Source organism: Pelecanus crispus, chromosome 1, assembly GCF_030463565.1.
Source record: "Pelecanus crispus isolate bPelCri1 chromosome 1, bPelCri1.pri, whole genome shotgun sequence".
Taxonomy (NCBI): domain Eukaryota; kingdom Metazoa; phylum Chordata; class Aves; order Pelecaniformes; family Pelecanidae; genus Pelecanus; species Pelecanus crispus.
Window position 1 is genome coordinate 8,828,868 of NC_134643.1, and position 22,561 is coordinate 8,851,428.

The following is a 22,561-nucleotide window of genomic DNA, read 5'->3' on the forward strand; positions in this document are numbered from 1 at the left end:
TCGCAAGAAAAGTGACTGGTTTCACTGGACTCTTGCTCAAGAGTTGGGGGGCTCCTACGAGCTGTGGCCAGTGGCCTGAAGGGGCATCTTGGATGACTGGGGGTGAGCAGGAATCGGGCGAAAACTTGGGCTAACGTACAGCGCAAAAATATTTCACTGCCAGCAATCCCAGCTCCGGGGATAACCGCTCCCTTTTATCTAGCTTATGTAGGTAACACCTCTAGGTGACCGGGAATACCCTGTGAGTTCATTTTTCAGCTCTGCCAGCGTCAGATGAAAAGAAAATGAAATAATGAAATAAAACAAAATAAAATAAAATTAAAATGAAATGAAATAAAATTGAAATGAAAACATAAAGTAAAATGAAATGAAATAACATAAAGTAAAATGAAGATGAGATAAAAAATGAAATGAAATGAAATGAAATGAAATAAAATAAAATAAAAATAACATAAAATTATATAAAATGAAGTAACATAAAATAACATAAAATAAAACGAAAGAAACCAAGCCAAAATGAAATGAAATGAAAGAAACCAAACCAAAATGAAATAAAATGAAAGAAACCAAACCAAAATGAAATAAAATGAAAGAAACCAAGCCAAAATGAAATAAAATGAAAGAAACCAAACCAAAATGAAATGAAATGAAAGAAACCAAACCAAAATGAAATAAAATGAAAGAAACCAAGCCAAAATGAAATAAAATGAAAGAAACCAAACCAAAATGAAATAAAATGAAAGAAACCAAACCGAAATGAAGTAAAATGGCATTAAAATGCAATGCCATGCAATGCAAGGCAATGCCACACGATGGTCGCAGTGCAATCAGCCCGGTGGAAGGACGCCAGCCCAGCCCCCCCGACCCGCGCTGCCCCCGCCGCCCGCACCGCTCCCCCCCCCCCGCCCCCCCGGAACCCCCTGCGCGCGCTCAGGGCGCCTCCCCCCGCGGCGGGGGCGTGTCCGTGGCCGTGCCCGTGCGCGGGGCGGGGCGCGGAGACGGGCGCGGGGCGGGGCGCGGAGGGGCGCGGAGCGGCGCGGGGGCGCGGAGCGGGGGCGCAGCATGAGGGCGCGGCCCCCGCCGGCCGCCCCAGCGCCCCCGCGCCATGGAGGCCTTCGCCGCCCGCGGCTACGGCACCGGCGGGCCCGACAACCGGCCGCTCTTCGGGGAGACCTCGGCCAGGGTAAGCGCTGCGGCGGGGCGGGACCAGCGCTCCCGCAGGGGCTCCCCGGGCCCCCCAATAAACCCCCGATGGGAAAATGCAGCAGCAAGCGCCCCCCCCACCCCCGCCTTAATGCCCCCCGATAATGAACGAACCCCCCCGGTAAGGGCAGCCCTCCCCGGTCTCAGGCAGAGCAACGAGCACCGCGGGCAGCCTGACACGGCAAGGAACCTGCCCGAATCCTGCCGACACGTTGAAAAAGGAAAACCCACCCCGTAAAATAAGACAGCGTATCCCGCCCCAACAGCATCAAAAAACAGTAAAGCGACAGCAAAGCTGCACCCCACTGGGAAAAATATAGGAGCCCCCCAAATTCCAAAACAAACCCCTCAGATTGCCAGAATTATTAAAAAAAAAAAAAACCCACAAAATAAAACAAAAGCGAACCTTTCCTGATCAGTGCCCAAAACAAAAATAATCCATCAAAACCACCCCAAACAAAAAAACCCTAATTTAAAAAAAAAAAAAGAAACCACATCCCCAGAACAATCCCCCAAAGCAAGACCCCCTCCCCAAATAAAAAAGAAACTCCCAAAACACCCCCCCCCCCCCAAGGAATAAACTTCCAAATAATCCCCCCCAAACCACCCCCCCTTCCCCAGGCCCCCGGGGGCAGCCGGGGCCGGGGGACCCTCGAAGGGGCCAGGGTGCCCCGGCCGGGTGCGTGTGGCCCTGCAGCCCCCCAAAGCGGGGCCCGGGCCCGCAGCACCCCGAGCTGCACCTCGCCAATTCTGGGGGGGCTCTTTGCTTGGCTGGGGATGGGGGGGGGCTGCTTTTGGCGCTCTCCCGGTAATTAATTTTTTCCCTCGGCGGCTGACGCGCGGCGGTGCCGGCTCTGCAGGTGTCGATCCCCGTCAGCCGCTCGGCCGTCGGCGCTGCCGCGGGTCGGCGTCCGCTTCGGGGGGCTGCGCTGGGGAGGGGGCTCCCCGGGGTGACGGGGGTTTCCAGCGGGGTGACGGCGGTTCCTGCCTTGGCGTTTGTCCTGTTAGGAGAGGTGACCCGTCACCGTGCGCGTGGGTTTGGAGGGGCGCGGGCTGAAATCGCGCTAAGTTATTCACAAAAGCGTATAAAATGCATCGTCCCTCCCCCCTAAATACTGGGAAATGCTGCTGACATGATAATGTTTAATAAAAACGTAAATAAAGTGATACCAGCCAGATTTGGGGGGAAGAACAGAATGATGTGGGATAGGAGGAGGACAGGTGGGACCCCGAGAGGCTGAACTGCGGGGGGACGGGTGTCTCCGCCGGCGGGTGCCAGCCCTGATGGGAAGCGCTGGAGGAGAGGGGACTTCCACCACAGTGCCCTCTGCGGGGGTTCCGATGGCTGATCCTTGGCCGGGGATTTTGGGAAACTTCCAGGGGTGGGGACTTTGGAGCTGGGCAGTGATCCCAGCAGGCAAACACCAAACTTTCCAGCCCAGGTCAAGCCTTCAGTCCCCAGCCTCCCGGCTCTCTCTGGCTGCGGCTCCGCTCGTGAAGGAGAGTGGTAAGCAATAAACATGGGATGCTAATTCCAGTTCCCAGGTTCGAACAGGGATCCGGTGTCCCGCACATCACCCCCTGCCTATCTCCTGCGGCCCCCCGGCTGTTTTTGAAGCGGGACCGGCAGTGGCTGGTGGTCTCTCGCTGCCGTAGCCGTGTCCGACGGACAAGGGATCGCTGCGCTGGCCGGGGGGGGTTTCCTCCGTGATTCACTGGGGTTGCTTAGAGACAGACGCTGGTGAGGTCCAGAGCTGGAAATGTTCCGTCTTGGAAACAGTGAAGCTAAACTTTGCCTTAAAACGGGAGCAGGTCTGCTGGGAGAAGCGCACCTGGCCGGGTCCTGGCTCCGCTTTTGGGTCTCTGCAAGTGATGGCCGGTGCTGGCAGCCCGGGACCCTCTGCTCGGGGTGGGCACGAGGCCGTGGTGGGGGGCAGGGGCAGTGCTCGTGCCCCAGGAAGCCCTGCGCCCAAATAGGGGGTCTTGCGCTGTTGCCAGCAGTTGGAGATGGATGTAGAGATGGGGATGCCCTCTTCTTGCCTTCTTACGCTCTCCGGGTCTCCAGGCTGGTGGCTCTGGGGCTAGAGCCAGGCTGTGGGGACGAGGGAGCCGGGCAGCAGCATTGCTCTCCTTCCCCTGCCGTGGTCCTGCTGCTCCTGCCGAGCTCGCCCTCCCGTGCCGGCTGCCGAGCAGAGGTTGGGGGCAAGCTGGTACCAAAACCGTCTCTGGTGGGAAGGGAGAGCGTAGCAAGACGATGCTGATGAATGCCAAGCGCTGTGGATTCAGCTGTGGTTACTTGGGGAAGCAGCGCTGGCAGCGAGTGGGTATGAGATGATGCAAAGCAAAGGCACGAGCAGAAAGGCGACGGGAGACGGAGCACCACAGATGCAGGACTTCTTGGGAGCGAAGTTGGAAGTAGAAGCTACTTGGGTTCTTCTGTGATGGGAGCATTTAAATATAAACAGGTGGGTGTTAATGGCTGCGGTTTGGAAGCAGAAGGCAATAGAGACTGAGCCCCCAAGATGGCAGTGAGGAGCTGTTGAGCCCTGTGTCTTGAAGCAGGAGGGTGGCCAGCGTGGTCCTGAGCACAGCTCTTCTCACCTATAGCGTATACTGTCTGCTATTCCACGGAGTTTAATGTGGCACCAGATTAAGGTATCCCCTATGGCCGCACTGGGCTGGCGTCTCGCTGCGATTGCTGCTGACCATCTGGACTTGTTGACGTAAGGCATAAAAATGGCTTTTCCGTCATGCCTGCAGAGATGCCACCCGGCACCCACCCTCCAGGGGACCAGCCCGTTCCCCCGTCCTGGCCAAGCCTCTGCCGGGAGCTTGTGCCCCGTGGGCTCAGCCTGCAAGCTGCTGTCTTGGAGGATGCAAGGTACCGAGCTGGAACAGGGTGAAGAACAAAGCTGTCGCTCTGTCAAAGCCTGTGCTGCGGGCACAGCGGTGCGGATACACCCTCAGTCCTGCCTCGGTTTCCCTGTTGCGCAGAGTAACCCTGACCTGGATCCCAAAGGATCCTGGACTGTGCCCTCCTGCTTTGCGAGGACTTGATGCTTCCTGACCTTGTCTGCCTTGCCCAGAGGCAGCTGGAGGGAGACCTCTGCACCGCAGCAGGTCCCTGGGGCCAGCCGGGTGCCTCCAGCCCCTGCAACACCCTCCCCGGAGCAGGGGGAGAGGGCAGAGACCCTCCTGTTTCAAAACGCAGCTTGTGCAATGCTGACACGTGGAATTCATCAGGAACAGCTCACTACATCTCGGCTGCCGGCTGGCTGAACGGGGATCCCCATCAGCGCATCGCGCGCTGCTGGGCTGTATCAGAAGTTAGTGTCCGTGTGCGAGCACCCTGAGCCGGTGCAGGTGACCCCCAGCAGCCTGCATGCTCACTGCTTTGGTGTGCACGCTGCTTTTTTTTTTTTTTTGGTCTTTTTACTCTAGCAGCTGTCATAATACATTGTGATGCTGGAGAAAAATCCTCCCTGCATCAGCTGTGCTGGTTGTAAGAGCTGGCTGTGCCAGCTGGGTGACATGGCTTGTAGGACGCACGTCGTCACAGCCCGTTTCTGCGTGCCTGGTATCCACAAGCCTCTGCCCCGGCTGGGCTGCGCGCTCGGGACACGGCGCGGAGGTGAAAGGCTCCGTCATCCCCAATCCCTTTAGCCGTCTTGGCCTCTGCTTGTGTATTTTTAACCTTTTTGCTGTGCTAAGCTGCCTGGGGCTGAAGTGTCAGCGGGCACTGGGGAATACAGCCTCTCGCCGCTTTGCCAAGCCTGGGATTTCAGGATCAGTGGCTCTTATCTCCAGATCCTGAAATACCACCTTCTGCCGGTGGCGCATTTGGAAAATTTTAGCGACCGCGGGTTTAAGCACAGGGAAGGGGATGCCCTGACCCGCAGGGACTGGCTGCCACGCGGCAAAGCTGCTCCACTGCCGGCATCTGTACCCGATCCAGCCGTCGCCACGATGCCCATCACTCGGCGGCGTGACATGAGAGGTCCCTGTGCCAGGGGGACGCTCTCTCCCGCACCCCCTAAAATAGGCAGAGAGGAACGCTCCGTGGTCACCATGGAGTCTGACCCCGCCGCTTTCTCCCAGCAGACCAGTCTCTGTCCTGGCGAAATGGGTGAATTCTCCCCATCTTAAAATTGCCACCCTCCAGGTCTCTAGTTAGGAGAGACCTAATCACGGCTGAGTTTCTGGATGGTGTATCCTGTCCGTAGGTGTGCGACCGTGTGTCCGTCCCTCTGAGCCTCTCCGTGGGGAGCTGGCTGTGACCGCGCGCTCACCAGGTTACCTGTACGGGGTGGCCACCCACTGCTGCTCTGCAGCCGGCTCCTCGGCTTTCCCTCCTCTTCCTCTGCTGTTCGAAACCCATCTCCCCACAGCCCAAAGGGAGAAGGGATCCCGCTGCTCACCTCCTGCCAGCCTTTTTGTCCTTGGGGAGCCGAGCCCGAATGCAAACTCTGGTCCCCCTCCATAAAATCACCTTGGTGGGCTCAGCCGGGTCTGCAGGGCAAGGGCAGAGCAAAAACGCCGTCCTCTCCTGGTACCGGAGTTGCTTTTGAGGGTAAGGGCCTTTCCACATACCGTCTAGATTAAAGCTAGCTTTGAGTCCTTTAATTATTTTATTTTAGCTTAGGTGGAGGAGCCCAGCTGAGCTGTCGCAGTGTGCTCTCGTGGAGGTAGCGTGCTTGCATTTTGTCCCGTTGCTTCTGTTACTTGCCTGCAGTTACTTCTCTTAGCTCATTATTTGGGGTCGGTGGTGGGTACCTCGTAGATGGCTCCCAGAGGCTGCTGTTGTATCGCCGACACCACATGCGGAAACGCTGGTGAGAAGGGGTTTGTGCCTGGCTGGCGGGGACTTTGTGCGGGGGTGTTGGTGACGATTTCCTACGGGGGTGGGTCACTTCCCACTGCTGCAGCCATTGCCGTGCCCCCACGGCTTGGGGCCTCTGAGCTGCAGGAACATAAACGGTCTGGTTCTATGCAGAGGAGCTGGGGACTAATAGAAGAGGTTTTAAAGAGTCTGCTTGCTGTGGTCCTTCCCCTTGGAGCTGAACAAGACCAGGGCACAGCATCCACCTGTTACTGAACCACAACCTCGGGCACCCGAGCTCCACCGCGCCGTAGGTCAGGGCTGGTGCGCTCCTGCAAGAGCGTGCTTTGCTCTCCGCCTCCTCCTCTGCTCTCTCCTCCTGCCCCGCTGCTGCCCTGCGTTACTTCTTCATGACCTGGGGCTTCTCCTGCTACAAATCATCTTCCAAAATGTAATGCTATGAGGGCAGAAGGGTGCAAGACCAGGTGGAGGGAAACCTGGGTTGCCCTGCCTGCTGGCTGGGATGTCTCTGGCAAGATGCTTTCACTGCTCGAACTCTTTTCTCACTTTCTTTTAAATGTACCTACCTAATGACTCTCAGTATAATTAAGTGAAGTTCTGGGTTTTTTTTCTCTCTGCACATCTTTTCTGCTGTAGCTGCTGCTCTAGCATTTTATTTGGGGAGCCAGCTGTCTGGGGTGTTACACCCAGCCTGACTTCGGCGATAAATGTTTATATTCAGAACACCACCACGAAGAAAGGCAGGAGGCAGGTGTCCTGGCAGGGACGGCAGTGTTCTCCTTGTGCATCAGGTCGTTTCTCACTCCAGCGAGTGCCTCGGTACGGGGGCCTGCCCTGGGCGCGCCTCGGAGCCCGCGGTCACGCAGCCCGGTGCCACTGCTGGTCCCTGCCCTGATGCCATCTGGGGTGGGATTGCGATGCTGACACCGAGGGACGCCTCTTCCCAGGTGCAAAAAGGTTGTCTCCTCCTAGCCGAGTGTTTTATACTGATGGGAAGCAGCAAAAAGAAGTCGGGGGGGTATATGTGTCTGTCCACGCAGGGCCACCATGAGGCGTGTTCAGGTCTGCTGGTGTTAGGGGGGGACATTTGGGGTACAGGGAACACTTCAGCTCCTTCCCAGCAGCCCACAAATTCCCACCTAAGACACTATCAAGCTATTTGTTTTCAGGCACTGAGGCTAAAATAAGCTTTTTCTGACAACCTCCATCTGTGCACTCCCACTTTTTAAAAATTTTTAAAAAGGATTTGCACAACTGTAATGGATTTGGACATAGCAAAGAAGCCAGTTGCAAACGGGCAAACCTGCTGCGCAAGGACTTGGCCAGCACAACCTCCCTGAGGTCCGTGGAGTCGGAGGAAGGGAACCCTTCCCGCGTGGCAGAGCTGAGCGCCTCGACGGTGCTGCTGGGTGTGCTGGGGATAGTACAGGTGCTGGCTGATGCGGTGCTCTGGGCGTTGTTGGTTACCAGCCTGTTTTATGTGGGGTTTTTTGGTTTTTTTTTGGCAAGGTGTGTGTGTAACTGTCCTCTCTTCTCTTCAGGACAGAGTCATCAATCTAGTTGTTGGCGGCTTAACGTCCGTGCTGCTTCTAGTAAGTATCTCCCATCCTGTGTTTCGTGCCTCCCTTAGGGGACGGGGTGAAAACCAGAGTTCCTCCCCAACACAGGCAGCGAAACTTTACCAACTGAGCAGGCTGTAGTTTGGGACCCAGGCAGTCACTCTGGGGTGCATCTGACTTTTGAAACTCTTTGACAACACGAGAAGGAGAATACCTTTCTTCAAGCCATGCTTTAAGATCTGGCTGTGCAATAAAAAGCCCCAAGGCCATGGGCAGATTGTCCATCCCAGCTGAACGTGAGGCTGCGTGAGATGACAAAGTGTTTATGACCCAGGAAAAGTGTTTGCTTCTCCATATTTCCTTCTATTTAGGATTTATCTCTCCTATTTATGGCTTATAGGAGTTTTTCCAAAGTTTGTCACTTTGTCTCGAGCTATGCTTTCCCCAGGCTTTAAAGACAAACCCAACGCCATCGCGACTGGAGAGCATCAGTCCCGCGGTCCGTGGCGGCAGCATCGTTTGCGAGCTGCGGTGCAGGGAGGCGGCAGGGAGAGCCAGGTGCCAGCTGGTGGAAAGCTTGGCTGAGGGGATGCTCCTCCACGGGCAGCGTGCACCCCCGTGCCTGCTGGCTTTAGGGGTACTTGGAGGATGGTTTCCAGCAACAAGCCAGAGCAGGAAAGCTTTCATCCTTTTTTTTCCCCATCCCTCTAAGGCTGCAGTTGCTTCAAAGCGACTTTCCTCTAGAATTTTACATTTCCCTCCAGCTCTTCATGGGGTGGGAGTTGAAGAGCAGGGAGGGGCGTGCGGCCCTGGATGCGAGCGCTGCGGTACGCCAGCCGTGGGGGCGAGCCTCTCCTCGCAGGCGAGAGCAAAGTCTTCATCTTTGTTTTCCTCCATACAGGTCACTCTAATCAGTGCTTTTGTCTTCCCGCAACTACCTCCAAAACCTGTGAATATATTTTTTGCTTTCTGCATCTCCTTGTGTTGCATTTCTGCTGGCATACTTGTAAGTACCGCCACGTCTGCCGTACGAGCTTTTAAGTCTATGACAGGATGAAATCTGAATAAAATCTGCTTTATGTGGTGCCGCCTTCTTTTTTACACTCTCCTAGAAAAGCTTTCCTGCCTCCATAAAACAAGTTGACAATGCAAGAGTGGTAAGCAGTTTCGTATTTACTGCAGAGTAAGCGTGTGAACTAAGCCAACTTCTGCAGAGCAGCTGTGATGCAAGACTTGTCACCTCTGTGACAATGCCACCCGTGGCTGCCAGTGGAGACAAAGCAGGGAATTGGAGAGCAGAGCAGTGAGAGGGGAGTGCGGAGATGGACCGTACTGCAGCAGCCTAGGGGTGGAGCAGAACACACGAACTCAAAGCGGTGGGGCCAGCCAGGCATTTGCCGAAGTCAGTGACCTTGGAGGCACAGGGTGCGTGACAGTGGCAGGAAGCTACAGCACGTAGCATTTCCTCAGGGTTGTAGTGGAGGTTCCTCTACTCAACAGTTGCGACCTCCCAAGAGTTGGTCCCAAGCGCTGGCAAAGGGAACTGGCAGGTCGGAGTTCATAGAATGGTTTTGGTTGGAAGGGACCTTCACTTATCATCTGTCCAACCCCCCTGCCACGGGCAGGGACAGCAGCGGCTCCTTCCTCTGCTGCAGCCTTTCGTACTTGGAGCATTCTCCTTCCTCCAGCTGCGACCTGGAATGGTCGCAGCCCTGAGCTCCTGCCCCTCGCTGCTGGGTAAGCTGGGAAGGGGCTCTCTGGTGCCTGGTTAGTCCCAGCTTCTGCTTCTACGGCTGGTAGCCACGACTGCCCAAGATAGATTGCGTAGTGCAAAACCTGACGCTTGTCCTCATCGACTGGAGCGTAGCCAGTTTTGAGCGTTTAAAAAACCAAACCAACCAACCCACCCACGCTCTTCATGAAAGCTGACAAGATAACCCATGTCTTCATAGCTAACCCGGCACCCTAGTTTCACAAACAGCCTTGCAAAATTCTTGTTTGTGAATTCCACAAGCATGCTAAGAAAACATACGTGGTATTTCTTAATTGTTAAGAAAATTAGCTGGACTCTACACCTAGTCTTCTCTAGTCAGATGAAGCTGGGTTGTTTTACAGAAAAAACAAACAAAACCAAACCCAACTTCTAGAAGTTACCAGTTAAATTTCTATAGAAAGCTGCCTTGGAAGTACTTGGCATTTTTAAGTAATACAAGCTCCTTCTCTCTTCTAGATCTACTGGTATCGACAAGGAGACCTGGAACCTAAATTTAGGAACCTAATTTACTATATTTTATTTTCTATCGTCATGTTATGTATATGTGCCAACCTGTACTTCCATGAAGTGGGCAAATGATGGACACTGGGAATACCCAGCAATGATGCTACTGTGTCAGACTGCTTTCAGCTCAGCCCGAGACATTTAAGTGAGGACAATCAGCCTGAAAGAAGTGGGTTGTGCAAGGATAAATCAGTACATGATTTTCATGTAAATGTATATGTAATGTCCCTCTTGTTGGGGAGAATTATTGCCATAAGACGTGACATTCTGCTTTTTTTGAAGAGCTACTGTTGCACTTAATGAACATCCCAGTTGTACTGATGTTTCAGAATGGCACAAGCTTTTTCATTTTGGAAAAAAATGCATTTTTTTATTACTGTACAAATAAACTGCAGCATTGCAAGGATCTGTAGCAGTATAAATAAATGGCATCTTACAGTTACGTAAGACAAATACTCTTTATTTCGTTTAAACTGAATATACAATTATTTCTGTTCCCTAGGCAACCATTTGAAACTACAACTTATTTTTCACATTAACAAAACCACAGACTGAAAAAGACCAACTCTTGATTATGAAGAGCTAATTACAGAAATAAATAAAATAATTTATACATGAGTCTTTAGTTGCTATAGCTTTTTCCTCTCGATCCCTAGCTAACAGGCTGCTCTCAGCCTAGTGTCTGTTTCAAACCCTTGAATGTAGGAATTAAGTGGCTTCCTTTGCCTCGGGGCCCTATGCCCAAATTCTCACAGAGCTATTTCTCCAAGACTTTGCCACCTCCGCACCACCCCCCATCTACTAACTTGCTGCATAAATCACCTCTGGAGAGGTGGCTGGTAGTGTCATGTAAACAGCGAGAGAGAAAAATATTCCAGCCTACTCACAACAATCTTCAAAGACGTTACAAGCTTGTGGAGGGAGGCTGGTGGGTCCCAGTAGCTTCCCTTTCTCATAGCCCTTCCCTTTTTATTCAGCTTGCTGTAGTGATGAAGGAAAAGAACAAAGAAAAAAAAAAAAAAAAGATTTTCCACAAGTGATCTTTCTGAGCTCTGTCCATTGCCAGCAACGGACTCCGCAGGAACAAGCAGACCAGACAAGTCCCATAAGCATCTGTGTCTTCTTATGCCATAGACGTAGTAACAAGCCAGATGAGATGGGAATACAGACCATTTCTTCATGATGCTGCCCTTGCTCCCTGAACTCTTTGATGGAATACATTTCTTCCGGAAATGTAACAGTCTCTTACTCCATGTATTACAAGAGTCAGTAAGTGCAGAAATTCTCACCCATTCTTCATGAAACATGTGCAAACTAATTCCTGCTGCGGCACTAAGAGGCTACAGTCCACAATCCTTGACTTCTGTCCAGTCTTCCAGATGCGCCGTTCAGCACACCAGTAACAAGTCAGATCAGAATTGACCACGTGGATCCCAGCAGTGAGCACTGCAACAGAGGTTCTTTAAAACACTGAAACACCTCAGCTGAGACGCAGGACATCAGGCTTCAGCTGGCTGCTCTGGAACTCTTTACAAATGAGGTAAATAGCCTGAGCAGAGAAAGTGCACTGTAGTCACTTCAAACTGGAAGTTTCTGTTTAAAGACACGGACTGACTGCTTTCTTTGGAAATGTGGCACAGGGTTGTAACTAATTTCACAATGCGAACATGGTCAATAGAAAATGGACACGATTACTGCTTCTCAGTGACAGCTCACTAAATCTTCAACATCCTTTGAATCTTCTGAGTCAGGACTGCCCAACGATGAGCCAATAATGTGTGACCCATCTCCGTGATGTTGTAGGATAGGATCTGTCAAGACACAGTATATTAAAACTATTACTTACTGTGCCATTATAACAAGATATAAAATACACACTTAAGAGACAGAAAACGCAGCCTGGGATTTTAACCAAGTTTAAGCAATGTTGCTCAAACTAGGCAGTTCTCAATTTCTAGTTTCAAGGTAAGCTATGACTAATATGGATTCAACTGGTGTGACTCACATCAGGTATACTGTATCAGGCCTAGTGCTGACCCTCTGATGGCTCTGCAACGAGATCCTTCCCCTGGAAAGGAGTATTTGCTAGGTGCAGCAGTGGGAGAATATATCTGTGCTGCTTTCAAGTCTGAGATGACTCTTGGCATCGGGAAGCACAGCACAAGCTAGCAAACCCTTCCAGGCGAGCGCTGTGCAAACACCCCCCCCAAATAGCCCAGCCTCTCACCATGAGAGGCATCAAGTGCATTTCTGATGCCTCTGGTCTTCTCTCAAATAAGAAACAAATTTCATTCAAGCACCAGGCATGAAGAAATGCACACTAAAGAGTGAGTTACTTATTAGCCTATGTGTACTAATTCAAGGCTCAAGGGTGGTGGAAACAGCTCAGCAAGTGATGAAGCAGCTGCTGTTCTAATGCTTTTCCCACAAGGTTCAGTGGAACTTGCTTCCACTTCTGCTGATACCACAGTTGGGTAAACAACTTGCTTAAAGTTTTGTAGCAATGACATGGAAAATTATTTAAGAGAAAGTAAGGATCTGCAAAGCGTTGTTTACAGGAAGTCAAAAATGCCATACTGCTTTAATGAATCCTAGCTCCAGCATCAACCAAATGAAGCGACTGTCATACCTGTTAGAGTTGTCAGGGGCAAGACTGATTCGCTGTCTATATCATCTGTTGCCTGGATAAAACCATGGGAAGAAGGAACAATAAGCACAGTCTCATCATCTATTGTAGGCTGATCAACTTGTTCTTCTATCGTTGGAGAACCCAGGTCCTGCGCAACACAGAAGAACAGGACATGAAAATGTACTCTTGGTAGCATAAACAGAAAAACCTGCTTCGCTCAGCCATACTCCATAGTAAGCAATAGACTCCCTGGATGAATTTCCTCTTGTTAAATGGAAACGTCAGCATCTGAGCTAATTTACTTCAGCATGTATAGGACATATTTCATCCTAGTGCAGGCATCTAAAGATGAGAAGAATTCTACCCCGTGAGCAGTATGAGGGCAGGGGGAGAGGAAAGGAGAGTCTGCAAGGTGGTGATAAAATGTTCTCTTTTAAGTCAAATGTTCTGTCTATAAAGAGGAATAATAAAGCTTTTCCACTACTTGCGTAGATGTTCTGAGATACTGAAGCAATACCTTTATAGTACTTACCAGCTCCACAAACACAATAGCTTTACCTGATCTTAATACCTAGTTTCACAAGACCTACTTCCGTGTCAAGTGTTAACTACTGAACACAGAGCTCAAAAGACGCATTTTAATTGCCGTCTCACTCACTGACTGTAGGTTGGCTCCAAACTTTTTTAGCTGAACCTCATTATATCAAAAAATTGGCAACACACTGATTCCTTCCAGGTACAGGTTGTCAATACCCCTGCTCTCTTCCAGTCCTGTAATAGCTGCTGCTACTCCCCCTTCCCTGGCTCTTGTAGTACTGGAATGGCAGTAATGGCTTACTCAGTGTCACAGCACACTCCGGCAGACTCCTGGTTCTGCAAACGCAGTGAAAAGACATCCTAGGTAGTACTGCCAGAATAAGCAGAGATATTTGGATTCCAGTTTTTGTATGTAACGCGCGTAAGGTTTGTTCAAGCTTCAGGCATCACTGATGCAGAATGCCAGCAAATGCTGCTGGCAGAATGGAAGGTACCTGGATTTATCACTGTTTTCAGAGGGAGCAGGAAATGTCTGGGAGAAGTTACAGCCCTCTCTGTTGAAGAAAATCCTGAAGTTCCTCCACCTAGTTATAGCAAAACTTAATTTCCTACGTAGTTTCCCAATGTTTTTGCAAAGGCAACTGCCTGAAAACCCCTTCCCTGGTGCTGCTGAAGAGCAGGGGACTACCTGTGCTGCAGCTCAGTGAATTAGACTGGGTCCAAACGCATACCCATTCATGCAAGGCACAGTGTGCCTGACCTGCAAAAGCAGCTTTCTGCAGAGAGCACAGCGGAACCTGCGCATGATAAGCAGTTATGTTGCAAGGCTTGAAACTGGGAAAAGGAGGTGTGAAAAACTAAAGAAGCCATTGTGGCAAATGGGCACCTTTCCCAGCCAGAAATAAAAAAAACCCTGCAGCATGACTGCCTGCTTCACACTACCCAAACCCACAGTGACAATACAATACTGACAAGTGCGTAAAAATAACACTGACTTAAAGAAAGCAAAATCTAGGCATGTCTTTCTAGAGTAACTTTTCACTTAGTGAACCGTCTGTGAGTGATTCTATTTCCTAGAATTTAAATACACATGTCAAATTTGAATCTGACTAGAAGTGTAAGGCAAAGTAGAATTACAAACTCAGTTTGTTTTTCAGCATAGAAAAAGCTTCAACCTCTTCATATCCTGCTAGCCATAAGTGATTTCTACAACATTTAATTAGGGACTAGGTTTCTAGCAAAAGTTTGCTAATTCTACCTTGAGAAGCTGGAATTTTAAACTGAGAGTAGAAAGCTGATGGGCTGCCTCAGCTGTTGAGAATTTTATCACAAGTATGCCAACCATAAGACAAGAAAGAGGAAAATGGAAGAATAACCCCCATCTTCGGATGTATTCAGGATTCAAACGCTTCTGTAGTAGGAGACTGTTGAGACGTACAAAGATCCTCCTCTTTGTAAAAGCATACTGGATATCCAGTGTCTATTATAAAAATTTTCAAAGACAAAGCCTAACAAAGTCAACACATATCAACAATGGATTTTCAAGACTGATAAAGCAAAATTACAGCAACTGTAGAGCACAGTGTTCTAGACAACAGGATGGGGGATTTGAACCTAACTCATCTCTTTCCGCAGTCTAACCTCATCAAGGTTAGACTGTCCAGCTTCTAAGGAAAGAGGTATTTGCTACCCACTACAGAGAGTTATCTTCTTTTTAGCATCAGTATTTTCCTTGACTTACTCATTATCATAGTTCCAGCAACTGAAAGATGGAGGAATTTAGTATAAACAATCCAAATGCCTGAAATGATTTGGATAAACTCATTTCTGCATCTCAGGTGTTGGAGCTGAATAAAACTGAGGCCAGAGAGAGAAATAAGCGCTTAATTCTTCAAATTCCAATTTAACAGATACTTACTTGGAGTAGTATGTTTAATAGAAGGCCTCAAAAATGGAACCTGTGGTGCTCCTCAAAATATGTTATTAGATTCATAGAGCAAAAACTAAATACTCTACCTCCACCTCCCCTGCTCAGCAGTCTATCTACCTGTAAAGTATGTGTGTTGGACAATTAACAGCCTAGTTTGAAGCAGCATCATCAAATAGTAATCACATGAAGGCAACTGTTCGGTGCCACTAATATTCCTGCTTTCCACAGTCATCACGCAAAAGTACCCTGAGTAGTGAAGCAACTCCACAGCTAGCGAGGTATTCGATGCTCCAGACAAAGTAAAATACAAGCCTTAGTACCAAATTAAATGCTATCACTTTCACACCCGTAACATATTAATGAAGCTCAAGGATAGAGGATCTGAAAAAAATACTTGTGTAACTATGATATACATGAAAGCACTGATGTATTTCATATGAATAGCTTAACATAAAGGTCAAAGATGCAAAGAAATCGTTCTCCATACAGAAATGGAGAAAATACCAGGTATCATCAACTCCCTTACCTCAGTAACGTAAGTGCTGGGTAAATCAGAGTGAGAATCCTCTTCCTGTTTCAGGCTAGCATCTGAAATCTCCTCCTCGGTTCTTACCATAACTCCATCCATCAGTTCACTACTATTCCTGCTGCTGAATTTGGAGGCATCATCTTCATTGTAGGCTGACTGTTCTTCATCACTCAGCTTGGACTGATGGATATCATCGGGGAAAGTATTTGTTTCTAGGGTATTGGGAGGATCTGTCAGGTCAGCTGACTGAATATCTGAATCAACAGTAAGTTCTGCCTGAGTGACGGAGGAGGAGATATCTTCAGCAGCAACGGTGCGGATTATGACACTTGGCGTGTGGCACTGCACTGTGACGTTGTCACTTGTATTTAACAAATGCTCTGGCTGTAAGCAGTATTTGCAAAAAGAGACACAAACAAAACCAAAAAAAGTCAAGAGATTTTCCTCCAAGTATCTTCAAATCCTTCAGCAAGTAAAAGCAAAAGGATTCAAAGAACTCATTACTAAGTGTAATTTAGAGTTTTACATATATAGTGTGTCAGCCCAGATCACCTGTTGACCTTTCCTGGCCTTAAATGATGAATTTGTAGACTGAATTTGGTGTCAACTATTCTTTAAGTCACAAATAAAGTAAATATGTAATATGAAAGAGGCAACTGTTCGGGTGAGGATCACTGTAGATTCAAAAGATCAGAGGATTTTTTCCCCGAATTTTGCATCACTTTTGTTATTCAATCTCCAGTTTGCTTCCCCTTCCCTCCCTCTAATAAGAAGTAATACTGCCACTGCTATGCAATTTTTGTGAACACCAATACTCATTTGTGATAGTAACTGGAAACATCAGGAGACCATAGTATTTTGTTTTGCTGCGGGGCAAGCCACTAGATGGAGACCTCATGTTCAGCCACAGTAAGACCTAAGCTGCTTACTAAGCTAAGTTTTGAAGCCACTTGAAGCTGCTTTTTAAAAACAATACAAAAAAAGAAATTCTCACTCCTCAGTATTTTAAGCAAAGTAACACTGTTATGATTATTCTAGTTTTACTTTCATTAAAAAATAATCCAGCCACCAAGCCAGGAAGCATGAAATTAATTATTACTTTACCCTTAATTGGTTTAGTGGTGGACTTGGTAGTGTTAGGTTAATGGTTGGACTGGATGATCTTAAAGGTCTTTTCCAACCTAAACAATTCTACGATTCTATGACTTAAGAATGGCTTTGCAAATTTAATATGGACATATAGGGGCCTGCATTATTATCTTCCCCTCCCCCCAGCTGCCCAAACTCCAGTCTTTTCACTGCTCAAAATACATACCGATAAGGCATGAACTATGATCTGTTCTGGGGAGGCTGGAGCGGCAGCAGCAGCTGTTAGGGTCATGGTAGGACTAGTTGTCAGTGTTAAAGGAAGGCCTTGGCTTGAGCTTGTCTGTAGTAAGTATGTACCTGGTGTTCCAGTCGGCTGGAGATGGAAAGACTACAAAAGACCACACAAGTTTAATACCCAAACACACTGTCTTCCTGAGCCACACCGAGCACTCAGAGCATGCTTATTTACATGAACTAGCCTAACTGTAACTCCCCCGGAAAACAAACAAACAAATCCAATCCCTTCTGCACTGATTGCTGTACTGCACTCAAGAAAGAAACTCATCTATAGCCTTAGGCTACCAAGACAAGTATTAAGGCCAAGAGTCAATCAGCACGTAAGTACGGAACAAATTCAACTTAACACTGAGATGAAAGAGAAACTGTGCTATAAATTACAGTACAATGGAACTGAGACAATCTTTACTTGCTGGGAGCTTCCTCTGGCTCCGTTATGTCAGATTTGAACAAAAAACCAAGAAGCACAAAGGAAAACTTCATAGCACTAAGGCATTAAGACACATTTAAAGCATATAACTGTAACTCACATTTTACTCCACAGCCCTAATGAATTACACTTCTAGAAATACATTTTGCTTTGAACTTCAAGTTTTAGATGTCTTCCTCTTTCCACTTGAGAACTGGGTTTTTTTTGGGAAATGCACAGTTCCATAGTTTAAGAAGTAGCTGTACTTAAAAGAAGAAACACAGTACCAAGTATCAGTTCTCTGTTACTTACTGGAAGAATCTCAAAGGTCTGTAGTGTTCCACTGTTTAGTGTTATTGTCTCAGAGTCAACAGTAGCAGCAGGGGAATCAGTTGAAGCTGCAAAAGGAAGAAAAAAAAAGAAAAAGTAGGTAAACCAAAATGTTTCAGCCCTGCAGAGAGCATAATATACTATAATACTACATAGCAGGGTACTGTTAATTCCAGTAATAAGAAAACTGGCTACAATCCTAATGACAAGGTTCTCTAATTGGTACCCAAGATACAATACTATTTAAAGAGGGCATTCTACAATCCAAAAGAGCAAAAGAAAGAAAGAAAGTATCGTTTTAGTGCACAGGGATAAAAGCAGACAAAGTTATCTGATGTGATCTAATTACTTTTTGTAATGAGATTCATAAGAGGTTCTGCTATAATTATATCCTTTGGATCATGTATTATTGGTTTTAAACTGGTGTCAGGTTTAATATTGCTATGTTTCCTACAGACCTTTTTTTTTTTTTAATTTTTAACCTTTTCTGTCCTCCACAGTATGACCACCACTGTGAAACATCAGGTGCTCCCCAAGATATTTGCCTACCCTGTGTGTTATGATTGCAATGTATCAAAGCTGTAAGTATTCTTACTAGAAGTGTGTAATTATTTATGCAATTATCGCCATTAATTCTAAAAGTAACAAAGAGAAGCACTGAAAACAGTTTACATGTCAGACATTTCAAGATCAGGTCCAAACAGCTCATACTCAAGGCTTTATAAGGTATCAAAAAACCTATTCAGAACCATAATTATGATTTTTACTTACTCTTAAAAACCTCCCAAGTTCCAGAAAGCTGGAGGCAAATTAATACTTTTCCTGGGATTATGCAGTAATTCCATAAATACCAAAAGGGCAAAAGACCTACATCATGACAGCAGTGCTCCAAGCACTGGAAACCTGGCTATCTCAGACTCTGTGGCTTCAAGGTAGACTGATTTTGGTCTCTTAAGAAGATACAAACTCCGATTTTAAAGCTTTTATTATTGTAGTGGCATGTTTAAGGTTTCCTGCTGCAGATTTCCTGGCACGTAGTAGCAGACACCTGTAAAGTGTGGCTTGTCTGTTACCTAGCCAGTTATGTTCATGAAGCTTACAGGAATTACCCCTTGCAAACCTTGAGCCTTCTATCAAATGCAGCTGAAACTGGCTAATGGGTTCAGCTCTCAGGAGATTGGGAAACAGACAGAGAAGACACTACACAAAACTCACTTGGATTACACGAACAGAAATTCTTCAGGAAAGCAGACTAAAATGGGGAAAAAGGCTTGTTCGGCAGACAGGGGCAAGTGACATCACAAAATAACCATTCCCAGATTCAATTCAGAAAGGACTAAAGGTTACAGAATACCAGCACTTTTTGCCTGCTCATCAAAACCCAATAGCTTTGACCAAGCTTGGTTGAAAATATGAGACCATTGATGTTTTACTACAGATAAAAAGTTCTTCGCTTGGTATTGCGTGACATTTTAATTAAGAAATAAACCAGATAAAATGAAGATGGCACTTAGTAGATTAGGATAGGCTAATACAATCAAATTGTAAACAAAATCTTGTCTACCAAATGCCTATCTGGTCATAGTCTGAATAGGCAGTTCTTAGCCTGATTAACTAATTTTGCCATCAGCAAGACTGAAGCACTAAATTTTCCAAATAAAATTCACAAATGACAAACAGTGCAAAATAGTAGACAATGGAGACGACAGGCTGCATATGGGGTGACCAGATTGGAGTGACTGGAGTTACTTAATAAGATCAGTTCTAAAAACAAACAAGAAGCACTACAATCAAAGTAGACCTGGTAATAAATGTTTGATAATGAGCAAAGTTCATCCTTAAGAGGATGGGAAGCACCAACTTAAAAAAAAAATACAGCAGTTAGAGCAGATCATCAGTGTGACTCAGCAGCTAATACTTTCCAGAGTGTTTGTGCCTAGAAATAACTGCATAATACAGAGCAGGACTAGAAAAACACATTATACACCTTGCCTTCAGTGTCCTTCATCAGAACTTAGGGACAGCAGTGTATATATTTTACAAAAGGAGATCTTGTACATGATATTCATTGTTCTGGACAAGAGCTACCAGAAGAAACTTAAGGAATAAACACATGTATATATATACACGCACACACACACACTGCATTTTCATTAAGAGGCTTGCGTATATGCGCTATATGGCAAGGTCTTGTGTGCATGCAGACACCTACAACCCCTATGTCCAGGCACTCCAATTGCAGCCTCTTGGTACTACTGTCACAGTAATATCTACGTTTGCCTAACGAAGTTAGAAACGGGTAAATGGAATCCAGAAACCCTTAATCTGAAGTTACGGGAAAACCAAAGCAGAATTAGTAAAATTCTTTAAGACATGCCCACTCCTCCTTCACCACCTTAACATAAGAAAGCTTCAGGTTTCGTTAGAGGACAGCAAGTTGTTTGTTTCAGCTACTTACAGACATGCGTAATCTGGACTGGAATCTGCAAAGCTGCCATAGGACTTGGTGCGTTCCCTGTGTTCTCCTCTAAGCGAGCCACTCGAATCTGCACGTGCTGAACCCCCGAACTGGAATTAGCATTTGGTAATCCACTTCCAGATTTGTTCTCCGAAAGCTGGTGCCCTGGATTGTTTTTTTGGTTCTCATGGAGTTGTTTAAGACCCTTTATCAGCACTGAGAGAAAGAATACTTATGCTAAAGCATGTTGAAGATGCACATTTGAAATTCTGCTTGTGAGATTTATCCAAGATGGAAAAAGTAACCAAAAATCCTTCTGAATTTGGAACCTAAACAATTTACAGAGATATATCAACTAGAAAAAACATAAAACACATTTATAGTCAACTACTGGAGTGAACTTGATTTTCTCAAGGAACCGAGACATTTTAGGACACTTGGGGCAAAAAAAAAGAAAAGCTCATAAAATTTTGCACCTCTCTAAGAACATGTATGGTACATCCCCAAGTTAAAATCAAGTGCCAGTATCACTAGCTGTGTAATGCTGCTATCAGAAATAAACCCCCCAATCTTACAAAAGATGGAAGTGGATTTGTTCAAGAGGTTGACCAAAGTGTCACTGGAAATAGGGAGCAAGAGACAGAATTAATCCCTCAGCGCCTACACTGCAATTCTTTGTGCATGAAGCAGCCCACTGCTCCAATAAAAATGCCCACCTTTCTTCCTTATGATCTCTCTCGTCCCACTGAGGGAGTACTTGACATATATAAGGTTACAAAAGCTGAGGCCTCTGCTTTTCTACCACTCAATACAGCTAATTGCTAAACATCTCCCACTATTGACAGCATGACATTTTGTCTGTGGAAAGAGAGGGGATCCTGTTGATGCAGTGGTGTATTTAAACTATCAATTATTTGATGCAACAACTGTCTATTAAGTATGGTTTATACCATATTAAGCATTACAGGCCTACCCTCTCAACTGCACCCTCCAAGCATGACTAATATATAACTACACTGACGACCACAGCAGAAGTGTCCATTAAATTACACCTTTCATTATGACATGACTAATCTCTCTGATTTTTTTTTTCCTCTCCCCAAGACAGAAGAAAGGAGGACTGAAGGTCATGGAGACTGAAATACCCTTTGGCTCAGGCACCAGTTTCTCTGACCAAGAATGAGAGCTATGAGACATGTATCTGCGGAGCTTTATACTCCCAATTCCTCCTCTCCTCCTCGCTGTGCAGCTAATAGATCTAGGTTCTGTATACAGCTAAGGTTCAGCACCTCACACAAATTACATTTTAACATTTTAAAGGTAACATCTGACCTGAGATGATACTGTTAGGCTCCAGATACATATCCTCTTCCACCTGAAGAGGTCACTGCCCTCCATACCAAAGATCATCATCATCTGAGATCTGCCAGCTGAGCTGCTTATATACACGCTCTCACTTTAGCCAAAGTAAGGGGAGTTGGCAAAATCTACTGTTTAGTTGTATACGTCAGCTTGGCTTGTTTCAACTGAAACACTTAAGGATTGCTTGTAGGAGCAATTCAGCCAGCAGATCCAAGGGGCCAGTAACTTCCAGCAAAGCAGCAATGTGCTCTTTGGCCAGAAATGCTGTAAGTAGACAATAAAATGCAGCCTTATTCCTTTGACATTTGTGAAAGGAGTTTTCAGAAGAGAAGTGTGCAAGTAGTACATTACCAGGGAATGAAACATCTTTGTGGTTTGCAATCTGTCTTTTAATGGTCCACCATTTACTCCGAAGCCATTGTGGTGAGCGGACACTACTCCATCCTTCAGCTAGCAAATCCCAATTGATGTCATTTTCATCAGAAACTTCAAGTTCCGCTATCCTGGCAGGATACAGAAAATATTTACCTGTTAGAAACTACCCTCCAGACTGGAAGGGATGTTGTACATCTCCGGTCTTGTCACACGTAACAGCGGCAAAATGGCATGCTAGTGAATGGTCCACCAGAGCTCATGAATCGACACAGGCTTCCAAGGCTCCACGCTGCCAGAGGTCAAGCAGAATCATAAACAGAAGATGGACTAGACCTGTTAGATGATCCAGTCCATCTCCTTGCCATGCAGGATTATTCTCCTTATTTACACATACATTAGGGCTTTGATCAGATTATTGTGAAGCATTCCAAATGATAGTACTTGCATCTTTTCTCTTTGGAAAACCATTCCCCAAACATATCTCCAAGGCCGGAAATATTTCCTGAGATTCACTCTGAACTTTCACTTAATTAATTTCATGTTATGATATTTACTTCTGTTTTCTCCTAAGTAACACTCAACCATCCTTAACAGCTTTTTGCCTCCTCTCAGATGCTTCTTAGCCAAAGTAGATGAAGTTAACTACAGTATTAAACAGTTTCTCATAAATCAATCCCATTAGGCTCTCCAGGTAAGGGACAGTCTTCACGTAATTTTGGCAGATGTTATGCACATA

The 22,561-nt window shown here is 46.8% G+C and overlaps 2 protein-coding genes across 3 annotated transcripts in view; one reads left to right on the forward strand and one right to left on the reverse strand.

Moving 5' to 3' along the window:
- Positions 1-1,105: 1,105 nt before the first annotated feature.
- Positions 1,106-9,955, forward strand: TMEM243 (transmembrane protein 243). The gene is made up of 4 exons (XM_075727784.1): positions 1,106-1,183; positions 7,585-7,635; positions 8,504-8,608; positions 9,833-9,955. The coding sequence occupies exons 1-4, from the start codon at positions 1,106-1,108 to the stop codon at positions 9,953-9,955; spliced, it is 357 nt and encodes a 118-aa protein (XP_075583899.1).
- Positions 9,956-10,318: 363 nt separating this feature from the next.
- The window catches only part of DMTF1 (cyclin D binding myb like transcription factor 1), a 30,015-nt gene continuing 17,772 nt past the window's right edge, over positions 10,319-22,561 (reverse strand). For both annotated transcript variants that reach the window (XM_075723011.1, XM_075723004.1), the window contains 7 exons: positions 21,802-21,953; positions 20,089-20,304; positions 17,613-17,698; positions 16,821-16,982; positions 15,503-15,889; positions 12,510-12,657; positions 10,319-11,691 (listed from right to left, as the gene is read on the reverse strand). In XM_075723011.1, coding sequence (XP_075579126.1) covers positions 11,582-11,691; positions 12,510-12,657; positions 15,503-15,889; positions 16,821-16,982; positions 17,613-17,698; positions 20,089-20,304; positions 21,802-21,953 — 1,261 coding nt within the window. In that variant the 3' untranslated portion in view covers positions 10,319-11,581. The remainder of the gene's footprint in view (positions 11,692-12,509; positions 12,658-15,502; positions 15,890-16,820; positions 16,983-17,612; positions 17,699-20,088; positions 20,305-21,801; positions 21,954-22,561) is intronic.

Excerpts from the sequence above, each read along its gene's own strand:
- TMEM243 (XM_075727784.1), top strand. The coding sequence starts at position 1,106 with ATGGAGGCCTTCGCCGCCCGCGGCTACGGCACCGGCGGGCCCGACAAC. Across the intron at positions 7,636-8,503 it reads TAACGTCCGTGCTGCTTCTA|GTCACTCTAATCAGTGCTTT; the intron begins GTAAGTATCTCC and ends TCCTCCATACAG. Across the intron at positions 8,609-9,832 it reads GCATTTCTGCTGGCATACTT|ATCTACTGGTATCGACAAGG; the intron begins GTAAGTACCGCC and ends TCTCTCTTCTAG.